This window comes from Phacochoerus africanus, chromosome 12 (genome assembly GCF_016906955.1).
Source record: "Phacochoerus africanus isolate WHEZ1 chromosome 12, ROS_Pafr_v1, whole genome shotgun sequence".
Classification (NCBI taxonomy): Eukaryota; Metazoa; Chordata; class Mammalia; order Artiodactyla; family Suidae; genus Phacochoerus; species Phacochoerus africanus.
This window is the reverse complement of record NC_062555.1, coordinates 51,363,707-51,390,358: the sequence shown is the minus strand read 5'-3', so window position 1 is coordinate 51,390,358 and position 26,652 is coordinate 51,363,707. Positions and strand designations below refer to the sequence as shown.

Sequence of the window (26,652 nt, the reverse complement as noted above, 5' to 3'; positions counted from 1 at the left end):
TAAAGATAAACTGTAAATAAAACCTTCAAGAGATTTATATGTTCAGCTGCACTGCTGAAGGTAAAGTTCAGTTCTAGGATGCTTAACAGGATATCCTGTCTGCTTCCCCAGTGACTGGCTATTCACAGTTCAAATTGCTGGGCAACAAACCTATAGAGATAGGGTAAATCTCTCTCAGAAATAAACAGGATGGGGCTTCTGTACCTGTCCACTGATCCAGACAGCTGCCCCTAGGTTCTGGAGCTTCTGGCTGTCAGAGTCAGTTACTGAGCTCCGAGTAAGTGGTTTATCTCCCTTCCGAGGTATTGTGTAAGTCAGGCAGGAATCTGTTCGACATGGTGCTCTTACAGTGACCAGGCAGAATCACTGAAAAATAGTTATTTTGAGCCACGAATGCAAAAAATGCAAGGGTACAGTTAAAGAAAAAAAGTGTTTATCTAGGCCATCCACTAGGATCATAATAAATAATGCAATATACTAATGTAATAACAGATGTTCTCATGCATTTATCACATTTATAAATATACAAGAAAGCTGGCTTACAGGGCTGTTGGGACAAATTTGGAAAAGTATATTTGGCAATACAGTGAAAGTCAACAGTGTTAAGACTATCAAACAGATTCTCTTTCCTTTTTTTTTAATACATCCGCTCATATCTGTGAATAAGTGGTAGTGTTCCCTTATAGTTTCTACTTTTTATAAACATGCTAGAGCTAAGCCAATTGTCAAAGATCCAGGTTGATAATTTGTTATATATCATTATTTCTAATGGAAACCAGACCTTAGAAAAGAAATAACAAAGATTAAACCCTTCTGCATTTCAATATGGAGGCTGATATATTGCATGCCAGAATCATTTAAACAATAAACTGTGCCCAAATGAAGTAAAACCCCCAACTAGAAGTTTAGAAATCATAACTGTGATACTCAATATAAAAATGTTACAGTGATATGGTGTTTCTAATTTGATAAATGACTGCTCTGACTGCAACAGTGATGAACTTTGAGTAAAGCTTAGTTTTGCTAGTGAATTTCACATAAAGAGTTTAAATAGGGGTAACCTTTAACATCATAAAGCTTTAAAACAAATAATTTAAACATATCTTAAACACTGAAAATGTGTTGTCAATTGTTATTTACAGTTCATCAGTGATACCAGTGTACAGCTTAAAGGAGCCAATCGCCAGTCCTGCATCCCTCTTTCAACAGCTGCTCTGATCTTCCTTAGCAATACTCAGCAAATCAGTTTAGTGAAGGAGAGCGATCTGTGGTCCAGAGTAGTTCAATGTAGGGCCATTTGGTTTGGAGACAGCGTTTGATAGGAGTGTCATCTGTCTGCAGCATGGGATCTTCAAAACCCATAATAACTGCGGTTCCTTCCACATACATGACCTGTTGAACAAAATGAAGCCACCAAGGTCAATCAGTATTCTTAGCAAAGTCTTAGGAGGGATACAGAACTTATCACAAGCTAGCAAACAGAGCAGAGCACTGTATACTGTTCGATATGGAACTTTCTATCTAACTTTACTTTGGTAGAAATTATAAGCAAGAATATATGCTTACTGATTAGGTACTGAAAATAAATCTGGAAACAAGATGGTGAAACAGTTTTAACTATTAGCTGACCAGCTGCCTTAGATTAAAACAAAAAGAAAGTGTATGTGACTCCCCAAGAACATATATGGTTTCTGATAAAAGAAAAATCACTCTTCAATAATATATGCCACTTGGAATATTTTCAAATTTTATTTACTTAACACTGACATAGTTCCTAGTGCTTTTATATTGAGGCACTCAGCTGCTGATGCTGCCTCCTGAGATAAAAGGCTACCCTAGAGCTCTACGTTTTGAGAAGGACTTTATTTTTACTCTCAATTGAAGTGCTGAATTTCCAGAGCTGAAAGCAAATTAGGTGTGTGAATGAAATGTTCTACTACTGTATTAGATACTACTGAATTGCTCTTCATGAATGGACTTTGTTCTGCATGAAAAATCATTAGAAAAAAATTAAAGAACGTCAGGACAGCAACAAAAATCAAATAGTAGAAGAAGGTTGAGGGATAAAAATAGGTACTTGACATGCGGTGGCAATGACCATTTAAAAGATACACTGCAGGTGAATATCAGAAAAAAGTTACATTCCAATTAATTTACATAAACTTTTTACAAGTTATCTATGAAGTAACATACTAACTAAAACCCTAACTCATAAGTGCTCACTGGCATTAACTGATTCAGTCATTAATGTCTCTTTGTACCAAGAGAAATTCTAATTGCATACTTTAAAAGAAACAGATACAGGCTGCCTTCTTCCAAAGTATGTACAGGGATTTTTACACGCTCAGTGGCTGATACACATGATTGTAATTATGTTCTTCCAAGATAAAAGCTATAAACTACTTTGACCAAGAGGCCAAAAGACACAACTTTATTTGCCTAAAGATGGAGTCTCCTTAAAAAAAAAAAAAAATACAGAATTGGAGTATCTTCTATTTTACTGGGTCATATAATTTGGTTTCATGACTCTATTCCTTTTTGGGGAAGCACTAAAAACACTGATGTGAAATACTTTATTACTTTGCACCTTTATTTTGGTTAATATATTAGTTTCTGCTTTTGATGGACTATATTTACTATTAAAACTACGAGTCATGCTCTTCAACCCTCCAGACCAAAACTTCTTTTTCTGAAAAATCATCCATGAAGACTACATCTCAGGTTATTATAATTAACAAATAAGACAGGCCCTCTTTTTCACCAAGAACTTCACTGGCTCATGGCGTTACAGCAGACCTGCCTGGACAGCGTACCGTGACCTACCTTTTCTGCAGCTTTAGCAGGCCTGTGCTGCCCGGCAGGTCACGCTCCCTCCCACGTGGCCAGCCTTCTCCTTCCGTCTACTGCCTCAGATACTTTTAACAGTACCTTACTCTGCGGTCTACCCTACTTCTGGCTCCTGAGTGACTTCAAAACGTTATACCCCTGCAACTTAACGGCATACACGCTTTGCTTTACAGTTCTTATCTACTGTGGTCATGGTAACAGTTCATCTTCGATTTCTCATCTCTTTGTTAGTATGTCAGACGCTTGTCAGGAGCAGACTTGAAAACTTACTATATACAGGTAGCGTGGTCAAGCAGACCAAGGACAGGATTGGGGAATCAGGAACTCAGTTCCAATCCCTGCTCTGCCAGTGACTTGCTCTGTGACCCTGTCTCAGATGCCTCATCTGTAAAATACAGATAATATGTGACTGACCTACCTTGCAGGGATTGGGCAGGCAGGCAACTAATGATTGACTTAGCAAGTACCTTCTATTGTAAAGCTACATACAAACTTCACAATCTACAAAAAGCATTCATTTCCACACATTAGGACGGAGCACACGAGTCTTCCTATGGACCGTTTCTATTTTTTGCTATCTGTAACCAACGATTGTCCTATGAAAAAGTCTTCGGACCTAATTTAATAAAAGTTCTAACTGATGTTTCATTATGAAAATGAGAGTAAGCTTTAGTCGCAGGGTATATTTGCTCTAAAACGATGTCTCTGATGTACATTATGATCTATTTTCTGTAGCCATCTGCAATTTTGATACAGATGAAAGCAGCATGGGTATTTCAACTTAAAAAGGCATGTTAAGCCTTATTCATCAATACTGTGACTGTTACTGGAACAAACGTGAACATAGTAGATACAGCTTGTGTGTAGACAAAGCTCATTAATCAAAGAGGCAGAAGTGGCAAGACCAAACTTTTGATTTAAACCAGTGAGTGCATCTGGAAGGGAAGCACCGATGTGCCTCTCTGTCAGTGACTTGTGAAGAAAAGCAGCAAAGCAGAGGGGGTGAGCCCAGGCTGGGAGGCAGACGACCGAGGATTCAGTCGCAGGTCTGCCTGACCTTGTTTCCTGGCTGCCTGACCTTGGCCAGGGTCCTTACCTCTCTGAGCCTGTTTCCTCCACTGGAAAATGGGGATATACAGTCAATACTTACTTCATGGGGTGGCAGGAAACTTTGGATGAAACAAAGTGCTTAAGGCAATTCTAGGCAAATAAATGCTAGTAGTCATTAGAGTTATTAATTTAAATCCTTAAAAATAGTCTTCTAAATCAAAAATCTCACTCTTACCCTTTTCTCCATTTAAATGGATCAGTACCTTTGGGGCAGCCTCATCTTGATTTAGTAATAACTACACACCCATGCATAAGAACTTGTATTTAGATGTAGTTATTTTGTCACAGTGAAACTACTGCTCCAGAATTTCAGTGAAGGTCTTACTGAGTCTAGTTCAAAAATATGTTGTGACAGTGGAGACTCTTAGAATTTTCTTCCTAAAGGAGCAACTTTATGGGGCTCAAACATTGTTATACACTCCTATATTTTATCAACCCACGTGAAGACAAATTACTGTGAGAGTTTTCATACCTTTTCATTGTAATTTGATTGCTTCAATCCATTGTAGTGGTAGACAGTAAAAGACTCTGGACCACTGGAACCCTATAGATAAAGTATGAGTAAAACTTCAGGTCTTTACATCAGGCAATGTCTAATTAGCTATTGAAAGTAAAATGGAAGTTTCTTAAAGCCACACGCTTTGAGGAATCATTTAATAAAGCAAGCAACTTTATGCAGTGGACTGCCACTAAATCTAAAAGCTGGAATAGTTGCTTCTGGGGAAGAGACTGGAAACTGGGGAAGTATGGGGAAGTACTGGTTTTTATTATAAGCTCTTCTATAGCAGCTCATTTTGTTTTTAAATAGGTGCATTACTATAATTTTTTTTTAAAAGGACAAGCTTCTAAAATACAAAAATACTTCCTAAAATGCATCTCTGCTTTTTTTTTCTGGTTGTAAATAATCTGTTCCTCTCAATAAATACAGAGGGCCGGGACATCCTTTTCACTCAGATTACAAACATACATGCATCCATATTTCCAGTTACTTCACAGCCTCATGGCAGAGGAGAACATCAGTGCTGTGGGCTAGGATCTGTCCCACAGACAGGTTGCAGCTCTTACAGGGTGTCACTAGGCAGGGATGTGACAAGTCTCCCCCTAAAGAAGTAGGTCTCAATACGGTGCCACTGGAATCCCTTGGGGGGTTGGTTCGAACAGACAGCTGGGGCCCACCCCCTACACCTCTCAACTAGGGCTGGGGAGGCACCTGAGAATCTGATTTCTAACCTGCCACTGGGGACCACACATTGAGAACCCCTCACTCTAAAGAGAACCAAGACCAGGTTGAGAAAAATAGCAGGAAATAAGCAAATGGAAAGAGATGAACTTGGAAAGAAAAAAAGAATAGTGACATAAAAGTCTGTTATCTGAGAAGGGGACTATAATAATTCTTTTTAATTACTTCATGGAATATTACAATAAAAAATTTCTTGAAATTCAAGTTCATAGACTATAAGCAGCACCATGTATTAACTAAATATATGTATATATATATCTTTTATATCTTTTGGCAATATATAATATCATATTTGGTAACTATATCACTTTGTTTACATTTACCAAGCACTTTTCAAAATACACCCCCAGAAGTTTAATACTATAATTTTAAATTTAAGGATATAAAGTTAAATGCTATAACTTATGAAAAATTTAAGATATCTAAAACACCATATTAGATTCCAAAAGAGAACTTTCAAAAAACCCTGGTAGTTAGAGTCTGAGGACCTTAAATCCAATAAGTTTCCTAATAATGTCAGAAAAAAAATTTTTTTTATGAAGCATTTTCCCAAAGTTGCATAAAGGCTAATAGCTATGCTGGGACTTCCTTAGTTACTTTATGACAGAGGTAGATATGACAGACGTAGAACAGAAATTGGGATTTCTTTAATTAGTGAGTTGTAATTTAAGTCGTGCTGGTACCTGATAAAATGATCACAGTCTACCTGGCTAGTGGCTGAGTGGTAGAACCCTTCACGCAGACAGGAAGAAAAACCAGGTGGAGGCTATAGAATTAGCCAATGATCAGACATAACTCAAGGGTACTGAGACCAGCATAGATTCTTTTAACTGAGCTCCTGTCACAGCCTGTGGAAGACGTGTCCCGACATCAAACAGCACGGCTCCACGCGAAGCTTTTCCTTTTTTACTCAGCTCCATTCAGTCACTTCTCTGAAACTCAGGAGCACTCTCAGGAGTTCACACTCATACAACAGGCTCCTCTGCCTCCTCTCCTAGTACTTTGGAACGTATCCTCCTAGAACTTCCTATTAACAACAGTTACTGGAGAGGAGGAAAAGAGGGGTGGGAGTGGACTAAGTGACACTTTTCTTTTTTCACTCCATGTACCTATGGATTTGAATCTTCCTTTAGAAGAACCGTATCAGTGTGTCTACACTGGTTTATATACTCTCTTCCACTGCCCCCATGCCCCAATCAAAGTTGTGACTTAGTGAATTTTGGAACACAGGTACCGAGCCTCCCCCGAGCCTCTCTGTCAGGGGAAAGTATTCACATGATAATTTCACTTTCTTAGTTTTGTATCTGGATGTAGGAACATTTTCAATTAGTAGAAAAAAATGCTGAAACAATCATAATATGATCATCTCAACAGCACAAAACAATAAAGATATTTCTTCAGCTATGTTACCTGATCAGGAAAAAATTCTTGAAGAAAAGGACCCAATAGTATGATTCCTAACCCTTCTGGATCTAATTTATTCTTCATGAGATTTATACTGTGGGGAGAGAAAAAAGAAAAACAGTGGATACCAAAGAAAAAAAAGCTTATTTTTCTTCTTTCGTGATTAAATTACTAGTACTCTAACACATTTGACTGCCAAAAATCCTAAGAGCTGTTCTTTTTAGATCCTTAATGACAAATACATAGGAATGACATCTAATTTGCCAAAACTTGGTTATTTTTAAACTAGACTAATCTGTTACTATTTAAAATTTAAATTACAATGATGACTTTGGAGTATTGTTCCTTATTAGGTAAAATAACTTAAAAACTCAGGCTTATAACTTCCCAAAGGAACATTCTCTTTGCTTCGTAGGTACGCTTGAATTTAACTATCAAATGAGGCATTTAACTTAAAAAAATGTTTAGGAAGAAAAAGAAACAGTGTTAAAGGCAGTGGTACATTAGATAATTAAAAACATCTCCTAAAGAGCTTACTTTCAAGAACCAAATGAGATGGAGGCTTAAAATGCTTACAGTGTAAACTGATGGTTAAAAAGTAAGATAATCCTCAAGGGCTAAAGTATATGAATTTCAATAAGTGGAAATGTACTGTATTATTCCAGAAGGAGCCTGAAGTGAACAGTGCTCTGTATAGCTTCGGTATTAGGTGTGGACAAGGTTGCTGAAAAGTGCTATGTGTGACTAGAAAGAAGGCAGAGAAAAGTGGACTGAATCAAAGAGCTTCAAAAATGGAAATGATCTTTTCAGAAAATGTTCATTCTCCCTGTTATTAACTGTCAGGTTAAATATACCTTATTATGCAGCTGACTCTTGATAACATGGATTTGAACCTCCTGGGTCTACTTACATGTGGATTTTTTTTCCAGTAAATACATATAGGTACCATAAATATATTTTTGCTTCCTCATGATTTTCCTATACACATTTTCTTTAGGTTACTTTAAGAAAACACTATATAATACATACAACATACAAAATGTGTGTTATCAGTAAGGTCTCCGGTCAACAGTAGGCTATTAGTACTTAAGTCTTGGGGGAGTCAAAAGTACACATAGATTTGTGTCTGCCCAGGGGTTGGTGACCTTAACCCCTGCATTGTTCAAGTCATCTGTACAATATACCAAAGATGTGACACTGCAGTGGGTCTGAGTAATGCCAGAAGGTTATGACATGAAACAAATGAAGGCAAGGTCATATTGTATTTAATTAAACTTATCAATCGTTGATATGACCCTGTTAGTTTATGGGCCATCACATATTATACACTCGACGAGACCAAAGGATGGAGTGAGTAACTTGTTCCAACCTTTCAGCTACTTCTAGAAAAACAATTTCACTAACTCAGCTGCGCCAAGCTTATCATTCATGTATTCTAATGAAATGGGAAAATTAAGTAGATGATGTATGGCCATCTATGTAAGAGTTTGAAAGAAAACCTAACTTTTCCTTCTTCCTCCTTCCCATCTTAAAAACTGTTAGTAATCAAAATTACCCGAGATCAGTCCTTTTTGCATATTAGAGAAATGTAAACAAGGAGGTCTCCACTTGGAGATGAGGTGAGAAGAAATATGGTAGTTACTATTATACCATTTATTAACTAGGTCAACTGTCTCTCCCAAATTTCTCCTCTGTGAGTTGGAATCAACAATTATGCTTACTAAGAAAGGATAACATCATAGCTGTAAATAGAGATGGAGACATATTAATTCAGATGTGATTAGTTTGTAAATGTTTATATGTATATCAGACTTTCAAAAAAAAGAAAGAAAATACACCCCGGCTATTTAAAAACACAATAGGATCAAGTTCTAAAAACTATGTATACGACTATGTCTTATGTTGCTTTTTGCTGTATCCTTTCCTGAAATGTTTATAAGCTAAAGTTTGTTCATTGTCAGATACACTTTCAGGAGGAAAAAAAAAACTATGCAGAAAAAGGAAAAGCTAATATAGTTCATAGCTGATTTCTAACTTTTCTGTTTGATCAACAGGTGTATCCACTTAACCAGAGAGCCATTTTCCCATGGACAATAAAGACCCCAAATTTATGGAAAAAGTTAAAGGTATAATAATGTAAAAAATGGAACAGAATGAAGACAATGACAGATACTCATGATAGGCAATACTGAAAACTATATTCTGTAATATACTGGGGCCGCTTATAAAGGTTCAGAATGTTCACTGTCTTTAAGACTGAAAGCAGAGGACTGCTGGTTATTTAAGCAGGATGACTAGTGATATAAACAGTCTACAAAACTCTCACTACTCGAACTGAAGGTACTGAAGGCATGCACAAAATTTCAAAATATGGAAAAAGTTTTGCAGTGAGAAAAAATATATTTAACATAGAAAAAGGTATTTATATTTTTAGCATCATTTTTTAAAGCGAGACCATAAGCACAGAGTGGAAAAGGAAGCTCATTTTAACTATGTCAAGTCTGCTATAATACTGACTGGTCTGATTGCCTCCTAAATCTTCACTTCTTATAAAGTGTTAGGCTTCATATATGCAATTTAGATTTTGAAAAAAGGCAATGTGTATATAATGTTTTACATTAAAAAAAAAAATCAATTGGTTACATAACACTTCCTGTGAGCTTACTATTCAGGATCTGAAACCAGGTCCAATGCTTTCATCACATCTTCTAGAAGTGAATCAGGTATGAATCCATTATCTGAAAAAAAAAAAATTTGGATTACGTTTATGTCAAGAAATACTATTACTGCTGATCAGACTCTAGCTAAAAATCACATAAGACGAGTACAAAGAATTAGGGAGCAGCATATTAAGTTTATTTTGAGCACAATGTCTATTATTATTAGGTGCTCATCTATTAGTTTTCTTGGGCACATAGGCAAAGATTTGTTTTCAAGGTTAGTTTCTAATACAAAAATTAACCACATGACTTATACCTGAGAATTTCAAGGAAACCTTGAAGCCAAAGTACTTCTTCAAAAGGCTCACAAATTTAACCAAGCTGTTTTTCTACTTAAATTTACAATTACTTACTAAGCGTATCTTTCAATTAGCAATGTAAACCTTTAAATTCCCTTTAAAATAATCCTTTACTAACAAATTCCTTTTGTCACAATTTAATTTTTTTGCAAGACTATTTAGGATCCACTGTTAATATGGATCCTAAATAGTCTTGACAACATAAGAAAAGATAGTCCTTACGTAAATCAACAGACTTGATTTTTTTTTTATTTCCCCAATACATTATTTTTTTTCTACTGTACAACATGGTGACGCAACAGACTTGATTTAAATAAAAGCCCCAGATTTAATAGGGGAAAAAAACCAAAGTTGGAATGCAGAGTAGAATCAAATGTTGATGAAGATTAGTTAATGGAAAATATTCCTTTCCTTGGGCTCAATACGGAAATAGCATTAGTAGATGGCCCAAACTAAGATGATGCAACAGAACATGACACACACACAAAGCTTGTAGGACTGTTTGAAATCACAGTACTTTTAAACAGGCTGGCTGCTGATTCCCTTAAATGTACAATGCCAGAGTTCCTCTACTCATCCACTCATTCTGGAAGACTGTCTCAGCTTGAAGTCAATGTCCAACACAACATCCTTTTCAGAGATTAGGATAATTAAAAAAAAAAAGTCCTGTCCCAGAGAACAAGATGTCCAAAAGTCCTGCTTCTATCACTGAACTACAGAATAAAGAGTGGTTGCTCTTCTGGACGTAGGGGGTACCCTGTCTCTATCAGAAAGGAAATAAAGAAGTTATGATTTTTTAAAAAGTCTTCTTAAACCTCACCAGCACATGCTTAACTCATACGAAGACAACTGGCCTTGGCTAAAAGGCTAAGAATCATTTGGGATAATTTTTAAAAAAGTGAAAGTTTGGACTAATTCTACTTTGTCAGGTTATCAATAATTTAAGACACAGAGAATAAAGAATAATTAAAGACACAGAAGATACCAGTGAAAATACTCAAGCTTTGTAAGCCCAACTTAGGTAGGAAAAACTACTCAGGTCACAGCTAAAAGCTTAGCATCTCCCAATGCAAAAGAGGCTTGATTTGGCCACTGGCAGATAGGCATTTATCTGGACAGGCTGTCACATGTGTCCCTACAGAAGCGGTGTGTATTACAGTTATTTGCAGGAGCATTGAATGGCAGGCAGGCTTATCTCTTCTTACTGCAACCAGAGACTCAGGTCCCATCCCCAGAAAGAGCTAACTGGCTGTATAAAGATGCCAACAGCAACTTGGAAAACAGCAAAATGACCTCCTCAACTCAAACATGATTAACCTCCAGCTTAAATGTTCCATCGTATCTTTAAGGGCCCTGGGAGGTTTACAGCTGGTGAGCATGGACATTCTGGAGTACAATGACACCAAGCCAGTGAGTAACTCCACATTTCGTACATATAGTATTGTGTAACTGGAGATTGCAGCATTAATTTTTTTTCAATACCTCAAAGACTTTTAATATACCCAAGATTAGGAGATTTAGAATTGCTTACCTTTTAAAAACATTTACTTTGAAGTTACTTTTTCATTTTGCTTTTTAGGGCTGCACCTGTAGCACATTGAAGTTTGTGGGCTAGGAGCTGAATTGGAGCTGCAGCTGCTGGGCACAGCAACAGCCACATCCACACAGGATCTGAGCCACATCTGCTACCTACCACCACAGCTCATGCCAACACTGGATCCTTAATCCTCTGAGCGAGGCCAGGGATTGAACCCGCATCCTCACTGGATACTAGTTGGGTTGTTACTGCTGAGCCGCAACAGGAACTCCTACTTTGAAGTTACTTTATTCTTTAATAATCATACCCATCAAAACAAATTCTTTAGGAAAAGAACAGAAGCCTTAACTCTAAGCTGAGGAAACTCATAGCATCTAGTATTTAGTCAATTGTTTCCTTAAAGAATATGGAAAGGGAGACACATGATAAGACCTCGGGACCAACTGCAGGGGAAATCTGAGCGTACAATGTATTGACTACTTGAGCAGACCTAAGATGCATTGAAAGAAAAAGGAGAATTTGAATGCACTGGTAATTTAACCACATGAATATAAAACAGACTTCTGTAAGCTTTTCAAGCTCAGAAGAAAGGGGAAGATGAGATGGGGCAGGTGACAAAGACACAACAGTTGTGATGGTGAGCAGTTACTGGGTAAATATTCAAATGGGTTCAATTGTCTATTAAGACCTTTGAAAAGGAGGGGGAAAAGCTGTTTGAATAAAAAATTTAAAAAGCCTTTGTTTTTGTTTGTTTTAAACCAGTAAGCGGACTGTGAGAATGTGGGAACTCCTAGAGCTTGAGAGGAGGAACAGCTCAGCGAGTGGCGCTGCCCAGGGAGAGCCACAGTGAAGTGGGTTAGCCTTTCCTGGGTAGGCGACGGAGGGCCACTTCATAATTGTGAAGACCTCAGAGCTGGGCTTTAAGGAGAAGGAAGGACCGATCACAATTTCCCTTCTGAGAGGCTGGGGAGGACTTGGCGGAGGGTGGGGTGGGGTAGGGGGAAGTCTGGCAGGCAGGCCTCCTTCAGCACTGGCCCCTGCTAACGGGAGAGCTGCAGGCAGAGAGCGGGTGCCAGGAATTCACAGAGAAACAGCTTGTGGGGAGACAGCATTTGGGACCTGACCTGAATGTTGTCAAACCCCAGTGGATGAGAAAGAGTCAAGTAAATTTGGGGTGAATAGATGCAAACTATTGCCTTTGGAATGGATAAGCAATGGGATCCTGCTGTACAGCACTGGGAACTGTATCTGGTCACTTGTGATGGAGCAAGATAATGTGAGAAAAAAGAAGGAATACATGTATGTGTGACTGGGTCACCTTGCTGTGCGGTATAAAATTGAGCACTGTAAATCAGCTATAATGGAAAAAATAAAAATCATTTTAAAAAAAGGAGTCAAGTTTCTTAAGCAGAGAAAATTGAAATCTAGTTAAGGAGGATTTAATGCTGTTGCTTTCAGTCCAAAAGTTAATAAATGATTTTACTTTTATTAAATGTTGTACATAATTTACCTAGTCATATAAATTGTAGGTATATGTTATTATTTAATAACACCTACAATTTATTATAACTCTTACTGAAAAGAGTATGTGAAAAGAGTATGTGAGTTCTGCCTGCAGGCAGGGGAAGGTCTTTTCATAGTTGCTTGCCTGGTCTTGCCTGTAGCTTTCCTCTTGGACTCTGGGTGGCAGGGAAGCAGGGATTCCGTAACCCCAGGGCCCAGCATGGGGCTGGACACAAGTAACTGCTCAAAAACCTTTCTTACATTTACTTACTCAAGCTAATCCGAACTTCACATTTAAACAAACCACTCTGTTCCAGAACTGTGGTTCAACCAAAAACAGCTCTGTGAATTGACATAAGAAGTTCACAAAGAAATGAGTAGTTTTAACTTAGGGGGCTTGTCCCTGTAGGACCCCTTCAATTATGTGATGGGGAAGGTGCTAAACCAATAAAATATGGGTGGAGTACAGAAAAGCTATGGCAGCATGAAAGAAACAGAGGTGTTAATGGAACACAGGTGAATGGCAGTGATGGAAGGGAGGCAAGGATAGAAGAAAATGTTATTTAAAAGGTTGAGAAAAGACTGAATTAAATGATAGGCAATTTCTAGATAATGTCTAAGAATTGGTGTCTACTAAACTATAAATGAAATTATTCTTAAAGATTAAAGACAAAAGATGCTGTCAATACATTTTAGCAACCAAAAAACAAACAAAAAATACAAGGGCTTTTAAAAATCAAAATATAAATCCCTCGCCCAAACAGGATTGAAGAATGCTATAATGGGGTCAGGAGAAGAAAGAGAGCAAGAGAGAGGCAAAGAAGAAAACAAAACCCATTATGTGTGATGCAAAATTTTTCAAATACCATCTATGTAGAATTTAGTTCTTTGGAGTATGAGCTCAATGCTACATAGTTTGGGATTTTTCCTTTTTAAAACAACAACAATATGTCAGTTTATTGAATACATGAATGATGATATAAAGTAGATATAGTCCATCTTACAACTGAGAAAACTGAGGTTAGGAACTTGTCCAACATATACACAATAATGAGGCTGGATTTAAATCCAGGTTGTCTGACAGTCACTGGAATGCTTTCAGCAATTTGGAAAGCCATTTTCTGAGAACACCTGGAGGCACTTTAAAATAACTTTAAAATTCCTCTCTTGTCCAGTATCTTTGATCACACTGATCAATTTCCCTCCATCTCTACACTTTTATTGCTATTTTAAAAAATTCCTATACAACATGTACTTGAATACAAACCAAATATCCAAACACGTGCCCCCACAAAAGGGATATAAAAAATTACCCCCCCAAACCCCCAGAAAACAAACCTATGGACCTTTGCTAAAGCCCATATGTCACCCTTCTTATGGGTCCAGTATCTGATTCTCTTTAGGATCTGAGCACACATACTAGTGTTTATTTTCATTTCTGAAGTTGGGATTACTCATTAAAGTGAACCATGTAATTAGAGGCAAAATATGTCAAGGTCCTGCTGATATTAAATTTGGGCAGTATTACAAAGAAGAAGTTAATAGCTAAAAATATATTTTTGAACTTATATATATGCTTGGCATCAAAATAATTATTAAGTTCCCAAGATCATAAAGACTCAGAAATGGAGATTATTCTACCTGCTCAATGGGAATGACAGCAAATATATCCTTGTTCCAATAAATTAAAAATAGTTAAAAGTAGACAAAGAGGTTAAAAAAATACCTCTTAATGACTTCGGTTTTCTTAAAAAAGATAATTGGTATAGAGAGAAGGGGAAAGACTGCCTGACATTCTGGAAGAACCCTTCGAATCTGGTCTCTGTTCTCACAACAAGGTTAACGCAGCTCTGATGAACTGACAAACTGTCACAACATTCGGTTTCTTAAGAACGAAATGGTGCTGGAAATCCCTGCCTGCCTCCTAGGTTTATAGTAAACTTCTAATGAGACCATGCAGGTAAACTGCTTTATAAAGTGTGATACATCATGCAAAGACCAGAAAACATTATTACTTTGAGACAGCCCCCACTTATCAATCAGGTATATGTCTCCAAAGATCATTAATAAGTGACCTATTTAGAACACTGAAAATGCAGTCTCATAGAGGCAACGCTATCAATGGTGATGAGCCTGCAAGTCTATTTAATTCATCATATACCTAAAGCATGTTTAAGGGCAGAAACATGCAACTAGCAGATAACTAAGTTCTGGAGAACTAATGAAGAGCATGGTGATTATTAGTCAAAAATACTGTATTATAAACTTCAAAGCTGTTAAAAGACTAGATCTTAATGCTTCATTGTGTGATGTGATAGAGGTGTTATCTAACACTGATGTAATAATCATTTTGCAATGTATAAATATATCAAAGTAACATGTTGTATACCTTAGAGAATATTGTATGTCAATTATAACTCAATTTTTAAAAAAGAAATAGAACATTTATCCATTCGAATACATAAATAAAGAAATGATGACTTTTCAAAGAGCTTATTCCGAGGTGGTGTCTTTCCCTGTTAAACGGCTTCAGAGGTCAAGATTCAAGTAACCTGGAGTTCCTGTGGTGGTTCCATGGAAACAACCAGACTAGTATCCATGAGGATGTGGGTTCAAACCCTGGCTTCACTCAGTGGGTTAAGGATTTGGTGCTGCCATGAGCTGTGGTGTAGGTCACAGACGTAGCTTGGATCCAGTGTTGCTGTGGTGTATGCCGGCAGCTATAGCTCCATTCGACCCCTAGCAGGGAACTTCCATATGCCACAGGAATGGCCCTAAAAAGCAAAAAAAAAAAAAAAAGATTCAAGTAACCCTAACTTTAGTACCTCAAGAAACATGACAAAACCTTATACCATGTAAAAATTTGAAAATGTGAAGATCACTGGAGTACTCAATTTTTTTTTGGTTCCCACTTTCACCAGTTCCTATTTAAAAGTTTCAAGAAATGCGAGCTGTATTTCATTCATTAATCCAGTAACTCTTTAAAATAAAACTCAGGAATTAAGTATCAATATATTTCAAATATATAACAATACAAATCACAGAGTCAATGTTAATAAAAATAAAAATCGCTTACCTTCTGGATCATAAGTTTGAAAAACTCTTCTGGCTTGTTCTGAAGGAGCCTCAGGGGCAACTAAAGCCATATCCTGGGGGAAAAAAAAAAGCATGCTATCAATGAACTACAGTTATAGTAACTTTTAGGGCCTCCTTTTCCTGCATTTTCAATATTATTTTATAAACACTATGCATGTTAAAGGACATGTTTTCCTCTGGTGGAACTTTCGATGGTTTTCTGGTTTTATGGTCCAGTCCTTCATAGCTGCATCCTTGGACTGTGTCTTTTACTATTATAAACAAAACTGCACCAAACAAACCTGAACATGTAATTTCATACATGAACAGTTGTACCTGTAGGACAGAGTTCCAGAGTAGGACTTCTGGGCCAAAGGGAGATGGCATTTGTAATTTTGGTAGATATCGCTGGATTCTTGAGTTAAATTTGTTCCCTTAGCCTACTTTTGAACAATATTCCCAAAAACACTTTCCTTTTTCTCTCTAGCACCAGCAGAGCCTTGGCTCTATAATCACCATTATGTCAAAGCTAGGACTGCGGTGTTGGCTCTCACATTTAGGGAGCAATTGTGAACACTGGAACTACCATTATTAATGTTCCTTAGCTTCTTTTACCTCTCCTAAACCTTATTTGTAAACATTTCTACATGTGTTCCAGAATAAGTTTTAGCCCCCTTAACTATTTCTGACTCTTCTTTCTTTTTCTGTTTTTCCCTTTAGACTGGCTATTGGAATTCGCGGGTGAGCCACTGTCACTGAAATTCTGGCTGAGGAGGCCGGGTGTGGCTGGTGGTGAGATTCTACACAAGGGGGAACATCTGGGGCCACAAGGTGAAGGTACAGTCCTTCTTTTTCTTCACTATCTGCTGCATTTCAACTTTGTTACCAGTAAGTGATGAGGAAAAGTTTGAAATGAGTTTTAAAGCATTAAATTTTCTAAATGTTAATTAAAACTGCTCTAAATAGAAGGAAAGGAAATAGTTTTCCGTGGTCAAAAAGAGTCTTTTGGGGGGAAGAGGTGGCAGAGACTACAACTGAAGCATGACATTTATCTTCCTACAAAGTGAAGTTTTAGGAAATTACCACTGTTTATAAAGTTGGGGGAACAAGGACGATTCCAGTTTTAGTCCTAGAAAAAGGTCTGCATCAAATTCTCTGGCGTTAAAGATTTCAGAAAATATAAGAATACAAAAAGAACTTAACATGAACTACCTGATGCCTCGTCTCTAAGTTCCAAATGCTACAAATAAAAAATATACTACGCTAATGTGGAAAGAAAGTAGACCTAAGGAACTGTTCACTGCCTATCTCTTGCCTCTGGTTATGAACATACACAAAATTCAGGCTTTAGAAAATGTGTTGTTAATTCCTGCTTGAATAGGCTTGGCCTGATATAGAAAGATCAGCTGAAGACTGGGCAAAAATTCCTGGTGTACTCTGGTTTAACAAATGTTCATTTAGAGTAAGGGTTGGCAAATTTTTTCTGTAATGGGCCAGGAAGTAACTATTTTAGGTGTTGCAGGCCATATGGTAGCAAGATAATACAGCACATGAACAGCAACATAACACAATACATAAACAAATATGCATGGATGTGTTCCAATAAATATGTCACAAAACAGGTGCTGGGGTTTGATTTGCCCTGTGGGCTACAGTTTGCCGATTGATGATTTAGAGAATATATTACATTTTCCCCCCAAATGCTCTGACACTTATTAGACATGCCTTCTTTTGACAGATATGGGCATGTGATGATGTCTTAATCACCTGAGTAGGTTGGACAAAGAGATACTTTGACTTTCAGCGGAGAGAGAAAAGAAGACGGGGAATTCTAGCTGGCAGGAATAGGATTATGAAAGGCAGAAAGATGTGAATTAGCTAGCATAGCTCAAGAGGAACTGAAGGCGTTACACAGGACTGAGAACTGTGAAAGAAAAGCAGTAGGTGGGCAGGGGAATCGGCTTTGATGAAGAATGAATTAATTTTGAATGTTCTGAATTCAGAGGTGACTGTTCAACACTCAAGCAGACCACATGCTGGCTCACTGCCTGGCACACTATCAACACCCAGTGTCTGCCAGTAGTAGGCTTCGCATAGGCCAGCAGGAACTGGCGCTGAGCACTAGAGGAGAGCAAGGCTGGAGAGCCTGCCAGCTAAGATACGGAAATGGGTGAAAGCAGTTACTTCGAAGACTTCAGAATAGAGTGCTTCCAAAAAGTAATTTATAGAATGTGCTGCTTAAAGTTTAAACGGGTGAAAACGTATCTCAGAACCCTCTGTGAGGAAACAACAAAAAAAAACCCAGACGTAAACTACCTACACAAAAATTCCTTTTTTCCATTCAAGATACAACCCAGTGGTTTAGCAGTCAGGTTCCACATAATAAAGCCATCAACTGTAACTGTCATTACAATAAAGCAAACTGTGTCTTGAATAATTAAGAAAAAACTGTGGCGTTCCTGCTGTGGTGGAACTCAATCCCTAGCCTGGTGCAGTGCGTTAAGGATCTGGAGTTGCCACAGCTGTGGCGCAGGTCACAGTTGCGCCTCAGATTCAATCCCTGGCCTGGGAGCTTCTACATGCTGCAAGTGTGGCTGAAAAGAAAAAGAAAACAAAAATTTTGTTTTGTTTCTTTGGTCTTAGTGATAGACTCATAGCTAATCTGCTAAACTCCTTAGGAATTAACTGTTCCTATACCACTTATTTTAAGATGTGTTTATATAAGGGGGGAGGCCAAAAAAAGAAAAAAAAAATCCACAGTAAATTTTAATGAAAACATTCCAAAAGTTTTTCAACCACAAATCAAAGCCAGTACAGTCTTCTAAACTGATTGCTTATTTTGAGTGTTTACATTGCTTTTTTAGATTACCATAAAAAAACCTTTCAGTTAAAGCTTATTTAAATTTATATAATGTTTAAAATGTTTATGGATGAAAAGGTTCGTTTGTGCCTTATATTAGAAAAGAAAATCATGGACTTGTAGAATAGACTTGTGGTTGTCAAGGGGGAGAGGGAGGGGGTGGGGTGGTTGGGGACCTTGGGGTTAACAGATGCAAACTATTGCCTTTGGAATGGATTAGTAATGAGATCCTGCTGTGTAGCACTGGGAACTCTGTCTAGTCACTTAGGATGGAGCATGATAATGTGCAAAAATAGAATGTGCACATGTATGTGTAACTGGGCCACCATGCTGTACAGTAGAAAAAAAATTGTATTGGAAATAGCTATTAAAAATAATAATAATAAAATGAAAAAAACCCAACAAAATGAAAAAATGTTTAGGGATGAAATCAGGAAGTTACAAAACCACCTTCTATTTCCATTAAAGTGCTTCATGCTCAACTCCTTTTAACTGTTTAGGTTGATTTTAAATTACAAATTCCAACACTCATTTGTACTTTTTGCTTTTTGGGGGGGCTTTTTAGGGGTGCACCTGCAGCATATGGAAGTTCCCTAGCTGGGGGCTGAATCAGAGCTACAACTGCCAGCCTAGCCACAGCAACACCAGATTTGAGCCATGTCTGTGACCTACACCACAGCTCACAACAACACTGGATCCTGAGCAAGGCCAGGGATCAAACCCGCATCATCATGGGATCCTAGTCAGGTTCGTTACTGCTGAGCCATGATGGGACCTCTACTGCCTTATTTAACTTAAACACTTCTGAATTAGGTTCCCAGTTTAAATATCTGGAATAGAATGTAGTAAGTTTGGCATCATATTAATATTAAATATATTTCATATTTTGCATTGTAAGTCTGAACAGCAAGTACAGAATTCCATTAATTGATAAAGAGTCTTTATAAACTTAAGACAAAATATTTTAATGTGATATCAGTGCCAAATTTTTCTCACTGCACATAAAGGGAATGGTTTAATTAGAAAGGATAAAGTAAAACAGTACTCTTAGTTAAAAACTATGTTAAGTGTGAAGAACAATATGAAGAAGAGGATTCCACTCTTAGATTTTCCATTTCCAAAACTTAATATGGCAATAGCTTTTAGATTACATCTTTAATATATTTTCCCATAAAACTATCCAGACACCCATAATGTTTTGAATACTGTCAAGTCTATTAGAGGAGATAAACACCTGTTCTATACATTTAAAGTCACAATCTAATGGGAAAGAGAAAAAGATGTTCCTATATCCTTATTTCCATGAATGCTGTTAAAATTATCTCAGGAAAAATTTACTTCTAAAATAAAATTCAAACATACATTAATGTCTCACCCTCAAAAAGTGAGTTACACAAATGCTGGAGAGGGTGTGGAGAAAAGGAAACCTCCCCATACTGTTGGTGGGAATGTAAATTGGTACAGCCACTATGGAGAACAGTATGGAGGTACCTCAGGAAACTAAATATAGAATTACCATGTGATCCAGTAATCCCACTCCTGGGCATATATCTGGACAGAACTTTCATTCAAAAAGATATGTGCACACCTATGTTCACTGCAGCACTATTCACTATAGCCAAGACATGGAAACAACCAAAATGTCCATCAAGAGATGAACGGATTAAGGAGATGTGGTATATATATACACTGGAATACCACTTGGCTATGAAAAAGAGTGAAATAATGCCATTTGCAGCAACATGGATGGAACTAGAGATTCTCATACTAAGTGAAATAAGTTAGAAAGAAAAAGACAAATGCCATATGATATCACTTATATGCAGGGTCTAAAGTATGGCAGAAATGAACCTATCTTCAGAACAGAAAAAGATGCATAGGCATGGGAACAGACCTGTGGTTGCCGAGGAGGAGGGGGAGTGGGAAGGAGAGGAATGGACTGGGAGTTCCGTTCCGGGTTAGTAAATGCAAACTGTTACGTTTGGAATGGGCAAGCAATGAGGTCCTGCTGTATAGCACAGGGAACTATATCCATTCACTTGTAACAGAACATGCTGGAAGATAATATGAAAGAAAGAATATACATATACATATATATATACACACACACACACATATATATATACACACATATATATATAAAACTGGGTCACTTTGCTGTTCGGCAGAAATTAACAGAACATTATATATCAACTATACTGTAATAAACGCTCTTTTTAAAAAAAAACTATTGAGTTATATAAATAAATAGATTCTAAAGATGTAATTCCAAGTTACTCCAGTCAGCAACAATACTTGCATAAGCCTTTTCTTTTTGTCATCCCTAGCTGTAGCAGTCAGGAGAAAATTTCAACGTGTACTGCACCTGAAACACTTTTGCGTACCCTCCCTCCCCCATTAGCAAGAGAATCTAAAAACAAGAGTCAAATATTTAAACATTATTTTAATTAGCTATGTTTTAAAACTCTGATTTATCATCAACATTATTTTTACTCTAAAAGTAGCTCTCTACATTAGTCAAGTATAATCAGATGCTTTTATCAAAGGAATGTTGGAGCAAACAACCCCTTCTTAGCCAATTTACTGGTCAACAGGGAAGGCTAAACAATACAGCTTTTAAAATTATCTAGCTTCACCCAACTTTCCTTAATGGCAAAATGGTACAAAAGGGAAGGGAACAAAAACACCCCAAGCTGTAATGGGACTATCTAATATCCCAGAGTCATGAAACAAATACCTCATTTTCATGTCGTTCTATCTATACACCATAAACCTTTTAAATGTTGTAATGCTAGCTGTCCTTCTGAACACCTACTGAAATATAAGAAAGACTTGTGTTTAGTTTGTTAGGTAGGTATAAGTATGTAATTCATTACGGAAAAGGTCTTTAAAGCTTACTCACTGTACCTTTCATTATCATCAGGAGCAATCTGTTGTCATGAGTAATCAAAGAACCTCTGAGAGTTACCTAAGTTCAAGAACGATCACACACATATAAATTACATCATAGCTCGTAGATATTTTTTAGAGCTACTAAGAGTCCTTCAAAAAAAAAATGAGGTTAACTGGTATATAATTTCCCTTTAAGCTGTAAGTAAAATTTCACTTTAAAATCACTTTATTGTATGCTTCATATTGACTCTTCATTCATTAACAATACTTAGGTAAATAACTTTGGAAACATTTAAAATTCTCAAATGTTCTCAAGTACATAATATTCTTCAGTGTCAATGTCAGAAACAGTAATCAGTGACTGCCATCAACTGGAAGCAGGTAGGACAGTGGTCTTTTTTTCTTACTCTTCCATCTTTCCCAAACAATGGGCAGAAGTCCCAGCTATCTCCACAATAGCTCAGGGCGGTGAGCTGGCTCCGTGCTGGGTCAGCAGAGAAGTCAGCATAGGAAACATACCGCAAAGCCCTGTGAGGTTCTTTCTGGACAGAAACATGCACTCTAACAGAGTAAATGAAAGAAGGCAGTAGGAGGAGCAGTCTCCAATAGATGTGATTTGCCGTAATTATTACAGTTATTACTATTAACCACTGGACTTCTTTTTTTCTCTTTATTGCCATAACTGCACAACTCACTTTAATGATCCTCCCACCCCAACCCCAGCCTTTCTCCACCAGTTTCTGCCAGAGAATTCACCCCTCAGGCCTAAGGGGTCCACTCTCTCCTATGCACTTAGAATCACCTTCTGGGTTCTGTTGTTTACTCTGAAGAACTGGGCCAAGAAATGTCTTCACTTTTAACCACTATTTCATTAAGCAAACAGCTAACATAAGCCAATTCTCTCTAGGTATGAACACCTACAGGATTCAAGAGAAATGATTATCTGACTTTTTAAATGTTAGATGTTAATATTTTATAATCACCTGGGCAAAAATCAATCTGATAGTCAAAAAATTCCTCTTTATTTCTAGGCAAAGACTCCTTGTGTCCTTGACACTAATTAAAACTCTGTTAAGTCACCTGGACACACGGTAACCCATGGTGGTTGATGGTACTGCTGTTCTCAATTCCTTTTACTTCCCTGTAAGCTGTCACCTCTGCTTGTTGCTGTGGGACCCACAGTACCTCTCTGTGAGAGGGGCCTACTTCCTGGCCCCAGTGACATCAGGTTTGGCCAGAGAAATAGAAGCAGAAGTGACATCCCGAGAGCTCCTAGAAGAAACCCTAAGTGCCATCTGTGGTTTTGCCTGGCATCTCCTCCCTCTGCTGAGCAAAAAGGCCATCCTGACAGAGGCTGCTCCACAGAAGAGGGAGGCGCACAGAAGGTACGTGCAGCCAACATTAAGATTAAGAGCGAAAGGAGGAGTTCCTGTCATGGCTCAGTGGTTAACGAACCCAACTAGTATCCATGAAGAAGCAGGTTCGATCCCTGACCTTGCTCTCTGGGTTAAGGATACGGCATTGCTATGAGCGGTGGTGTAGGCTGCAGATGTAGCTTGGATCTGGCATTGCTGTGGCTGTGGTGTAGGCCGGCAACTACAACTCTGACCTGACCCCTAGCCTGGGTACCTCCATGTGCCATGGGTGTGGCCCTAAAAAGACAAAAACAAAAGAGCAAAAGGAGCACGGGGGTGTGTGTTTGGGGAGATGGGTATGGTGGGAACAGTGTGCTCCAGCACCGGCAAACAGAGGGTGCTCTGTATGCAGAGTTTAAATATAATAACACTGACTCTGTGAAAGTCCCCTTTATCATCATTGTACGCAAGCAGTTCTGAACCACTTCAGTGGTCAAACATCCCTCCTACCTGGGGCGCACTGCTCTCGCTGCTCCCTTCTTGAACACAACTGTGTAAGTCGTTTAAGTTTTAGGGTTGTTTCTGTGACTTCAGAAAGCTGGCCAAAGGAACTGAACCCTAATCGTGTACCCCAGGTTTAGTCTGCTTGCCCACGTGTACAGTATTTGCTCTTCCTCTTCACACTTGACCTACTTCCCCCTCTTCCATTCCCTCACGCCACCCATCGACATTGATTTTAACAACACAAGCTGCACACGGGACTCTCCGCACGTACAGACTTCCTATGAAAATGGAGGCCTAAAAAGATGATGGAAATTGGAGTCCACACACCACGAGTCCTCTGAGCTTAGGGGGCTTGGATTAATACAAAGGCCTTTTCTACACTTTTAAAAAAGTTTGACCGTGGAAAAGAGTCATAGTATCCAATTTCTAATACTCAAGTTTTATTACAGCTTCATACGGAAATTCTTACTGTTCAATTAAGGAGGCTGTTTTACGTCCATGAAGACACTTCATTCAAACCTTGGACACTCATGCTTAGCCTTTCCCATCAAGATAAGAATGTAAATATGGTGTAATGAAGATGGTCTGGGAAGAGACAATTATTGCAGCTGGTACTATATCTGATCCCAACCTCTGCTTGCATCTTAGTCTCCTAGTGCAACAAGTACATTTCGGCCATACCGAACCAACTACTGTTCTCCAAACACAGCATGAAGTTTCACATCCACGTCTCTTGCCTTTTCGCTTCATCTTTTTCACAAGCCTAGAAATTAGCCCTCTTTTTATACATCTAATATATACCATGTCCTCTAATTCAAGTATCATCTCCTCTGAACCTCTCTCTCCCCTCTATCAGTCTCTATTTCACTCACTGTAAAAATTTTCGTGTCTTTTCTTTTTTTTCCTAAAGGACAGACATTAGTTAAAACCTCAGAACTCAGAATCCTTGCTTTAGCCAGGAGGTGTTATTTTTCACTTGCCCCAAACTATAAAATATAGATGAAAATACTGACTTCACAGGGTTGCAAGGAGGATTGAATAATAAATGAATGTGAGATACTTAGAGCCTGACACATAGGAAACAGTAAAAGTAAGTAGCAAACTATTACAATGTATATGAATCTCTGCATTTCAACAGTATTTAGCACAATACTAAATGTTTGTTCTACTTGGTACTTGGGAAAGCAGATAAATCAGGAAGTATCATAGATACAAGAATGTAGAAAGGAAATTATAGGAGCATCAAGGGAGAAAGAGAATCAGCAGTCATAACACAAAAGATGGCAAGACTGGACCATGAATGTTGAGCAGGATTTTGATCACATTCTGGGCAGAAGACAACATAAACAACAGCAAGGAAAGATAAACAAGCAAAAACACAAATTTCTTAACACTTACTATTATACATTAAATATGTGCTGTAAGACCTTTTCTGCAGTCAACTCTATTTGCTACAATTATTTTCATCAATTCTAGACAGATGGGTAGAGGTGCAGACTTCTCAGTGCTGATTCTAAACGCATAGACCTGACTTATAAGAGAATGCCTTTAGGCTTCTCAGTGATACTTTGTCTTATTTGAACAATTATTTGGGTTCTATTGTTAACAAAAAATTATAAGAAATTTAAATGGAAAGAGGGATTAGTTTCGGTAGGCTGAGTGACATCACTGACATGACTGAGATAACTAAGAGAAGAAAAAAATTCCTAAAAACCAATATAGAAACATGACAAGTTATGATTTAAACTAAAAAAAATGAATACCTTAGCTCTTAAATTCAATCCCTTCTGTAGGAGATAAGGCTTGAAATTTAAACAAATATGTGAACTCTAAAATTTACTTAGGATAAATGGACGGGATGACCACACTGCATTAATACATAGGAAAACCCCATTACAAAATGCCCAACCACGAATTACATTCCAGTCCTAAGACTTTTTCCCAGTAATTAAAGATACACAGAAGTGAATCTTCTTTATAACAAATAGTGTCTATAAAGCATCATTTTACTTCTTTTCCTTAAAACTGTGTTAATACGTCTAGAGAAATGTATTAATGGTAAAGTAGAACTGTCCAACTTTTAGAAACCCTAAAAAAGGGCTCTAACTGTAATGTAGTCCTGCTAATGTTACACCAAAGAGTAACACACAAAAGGAGCTTGCTCTGTGGAGAGAATTCTACCTAGATTCCCAGTAACAGATACCACTGTAAGAATTGGCAGCTGGTACAGGATCAGTTCAATGTTTTGTTTCTCCTTTGCATTAAATTCAGTTTCTCTACATACTTTGCATTTAAACAGAAATGTATTTTCATGTGTTCTTACCTGAAAGGAAAACTGCTTTATCATAGGAAAGGTCAAAGGTGACACTCTGCACACCCATACAATGAGTCCTTTTATAACCATAAAAGAGACAAAAGGGAATGTAAAATGCATCTTCCCAATTTCAAAAGTCTCAAATGGATTACCAAGCAAATTAGTCACTGATCTTCTGAAGATGAAACTAGATGTTACAGGTAGATTTGAACTATTTTTATGTTGGATCGGCAGCTGCTATCCCAGATTTAAGTGCACAATAAAAACCAAGATGATAAAAATTTATTTTATCACTGCATATGCATAATTCTATATAATACTTAAGTATCATATTTATATTTTCAAATGCAAAGCCCTCATCTTGAATTCACACTGAACATTAGTTTCATAATTAGTTCCAAATCAAGAGGAAATTATGAAAGTGACCCAAATAACTTAATCTTAGAACCCAAATATAAAAAGGAAGTCTAAGAGTCAAAAGGAAAAATGATGGTTAAAGAAGAAAAAAAAAAGGTAATTGAACAAATGTCCAAATATTCTATTGGGCAATATTTGGGCCTTTAAAGTATATTAATATGAGCATGAAAAGGCCTGGTTTATAAAAGATTTAATTAATGTATTATTAAAACAAATATTACACTGCTTTATTTTTTCTTTTGAAGTTAAGGAAAACTGCTCAAAAAGATAAATAATTTTAAAACATATGTCCTAAATTCTTTAAGTATCTGCTATTCAAAGTCATTCTTTTTACCTGTGCAGGAGATTTGCAAGTTTGCAGCTAAGACATCAAAAGCACCATGGTATGACGTCTGAATACACTGCCTATGCCCACAGAGCCTAGGCTCTCACAATGTACCGATCCCGAGGTTTTATTCTGCCGTGGCTCAGGAACCTACTTGGAAAACTCTCCTTCCTACTTAATAGAAATTGTTTCCTTCTTTGAAAAAGTCCATTTATGTACTGCATTTCAACACCTTATAGGAGCTTCTGTG

The 26,652-nt window shown here is 37.5% G+C and overlaps 1 protein-coding gene across 6 annotated transcripts in view; it reads right to left on the bottom strand.

The window, feature by feature from the left end:
• Positions 1-416: 416 nt before the first annotated feature.
• Positions 417-26,652, bottom strand: part of MINDY3 (MINDY lysine 48 deubiquitinase 3) — an 82,467-nt gene continuing 56,231 nt past the window's right edge. For 4 of the 6 annotated variants that reach the window (XM_047754816.1, XM_047754817.1, XM_047754820.1 and 1 more), the window contains 5 exons: positions 15,737-15,809; positions 9,267-9,339; positions 6,608-6,695; positions 4,430-4,501; positions 417-1,392 (listed from right to left, as the gene is read on the bottom strand). In XM_047754816.1, coding sequence (XP_047610772.1) covers positions 1,243-1,392; positions 4,430-4,501; positions 6,608-6,695; positions 9,267-9,339; positions 15,737-15,809 — 456 coding nt within the window. In that variant the 3' untranslated portion in view covers positions 417-1,242. Of the gene's footprint in view, positions 1,393-3,117; positions 3,233-4,429; positions 4,502-6,607; positions 6,696-9,266; positions 9,340-15,736; positions 15,810-26,652 lie in introns of those variants that run through there. The other 2 variants (XR_007131184.1, XM_047754818.1) reach the window with 2 other exon arrangements.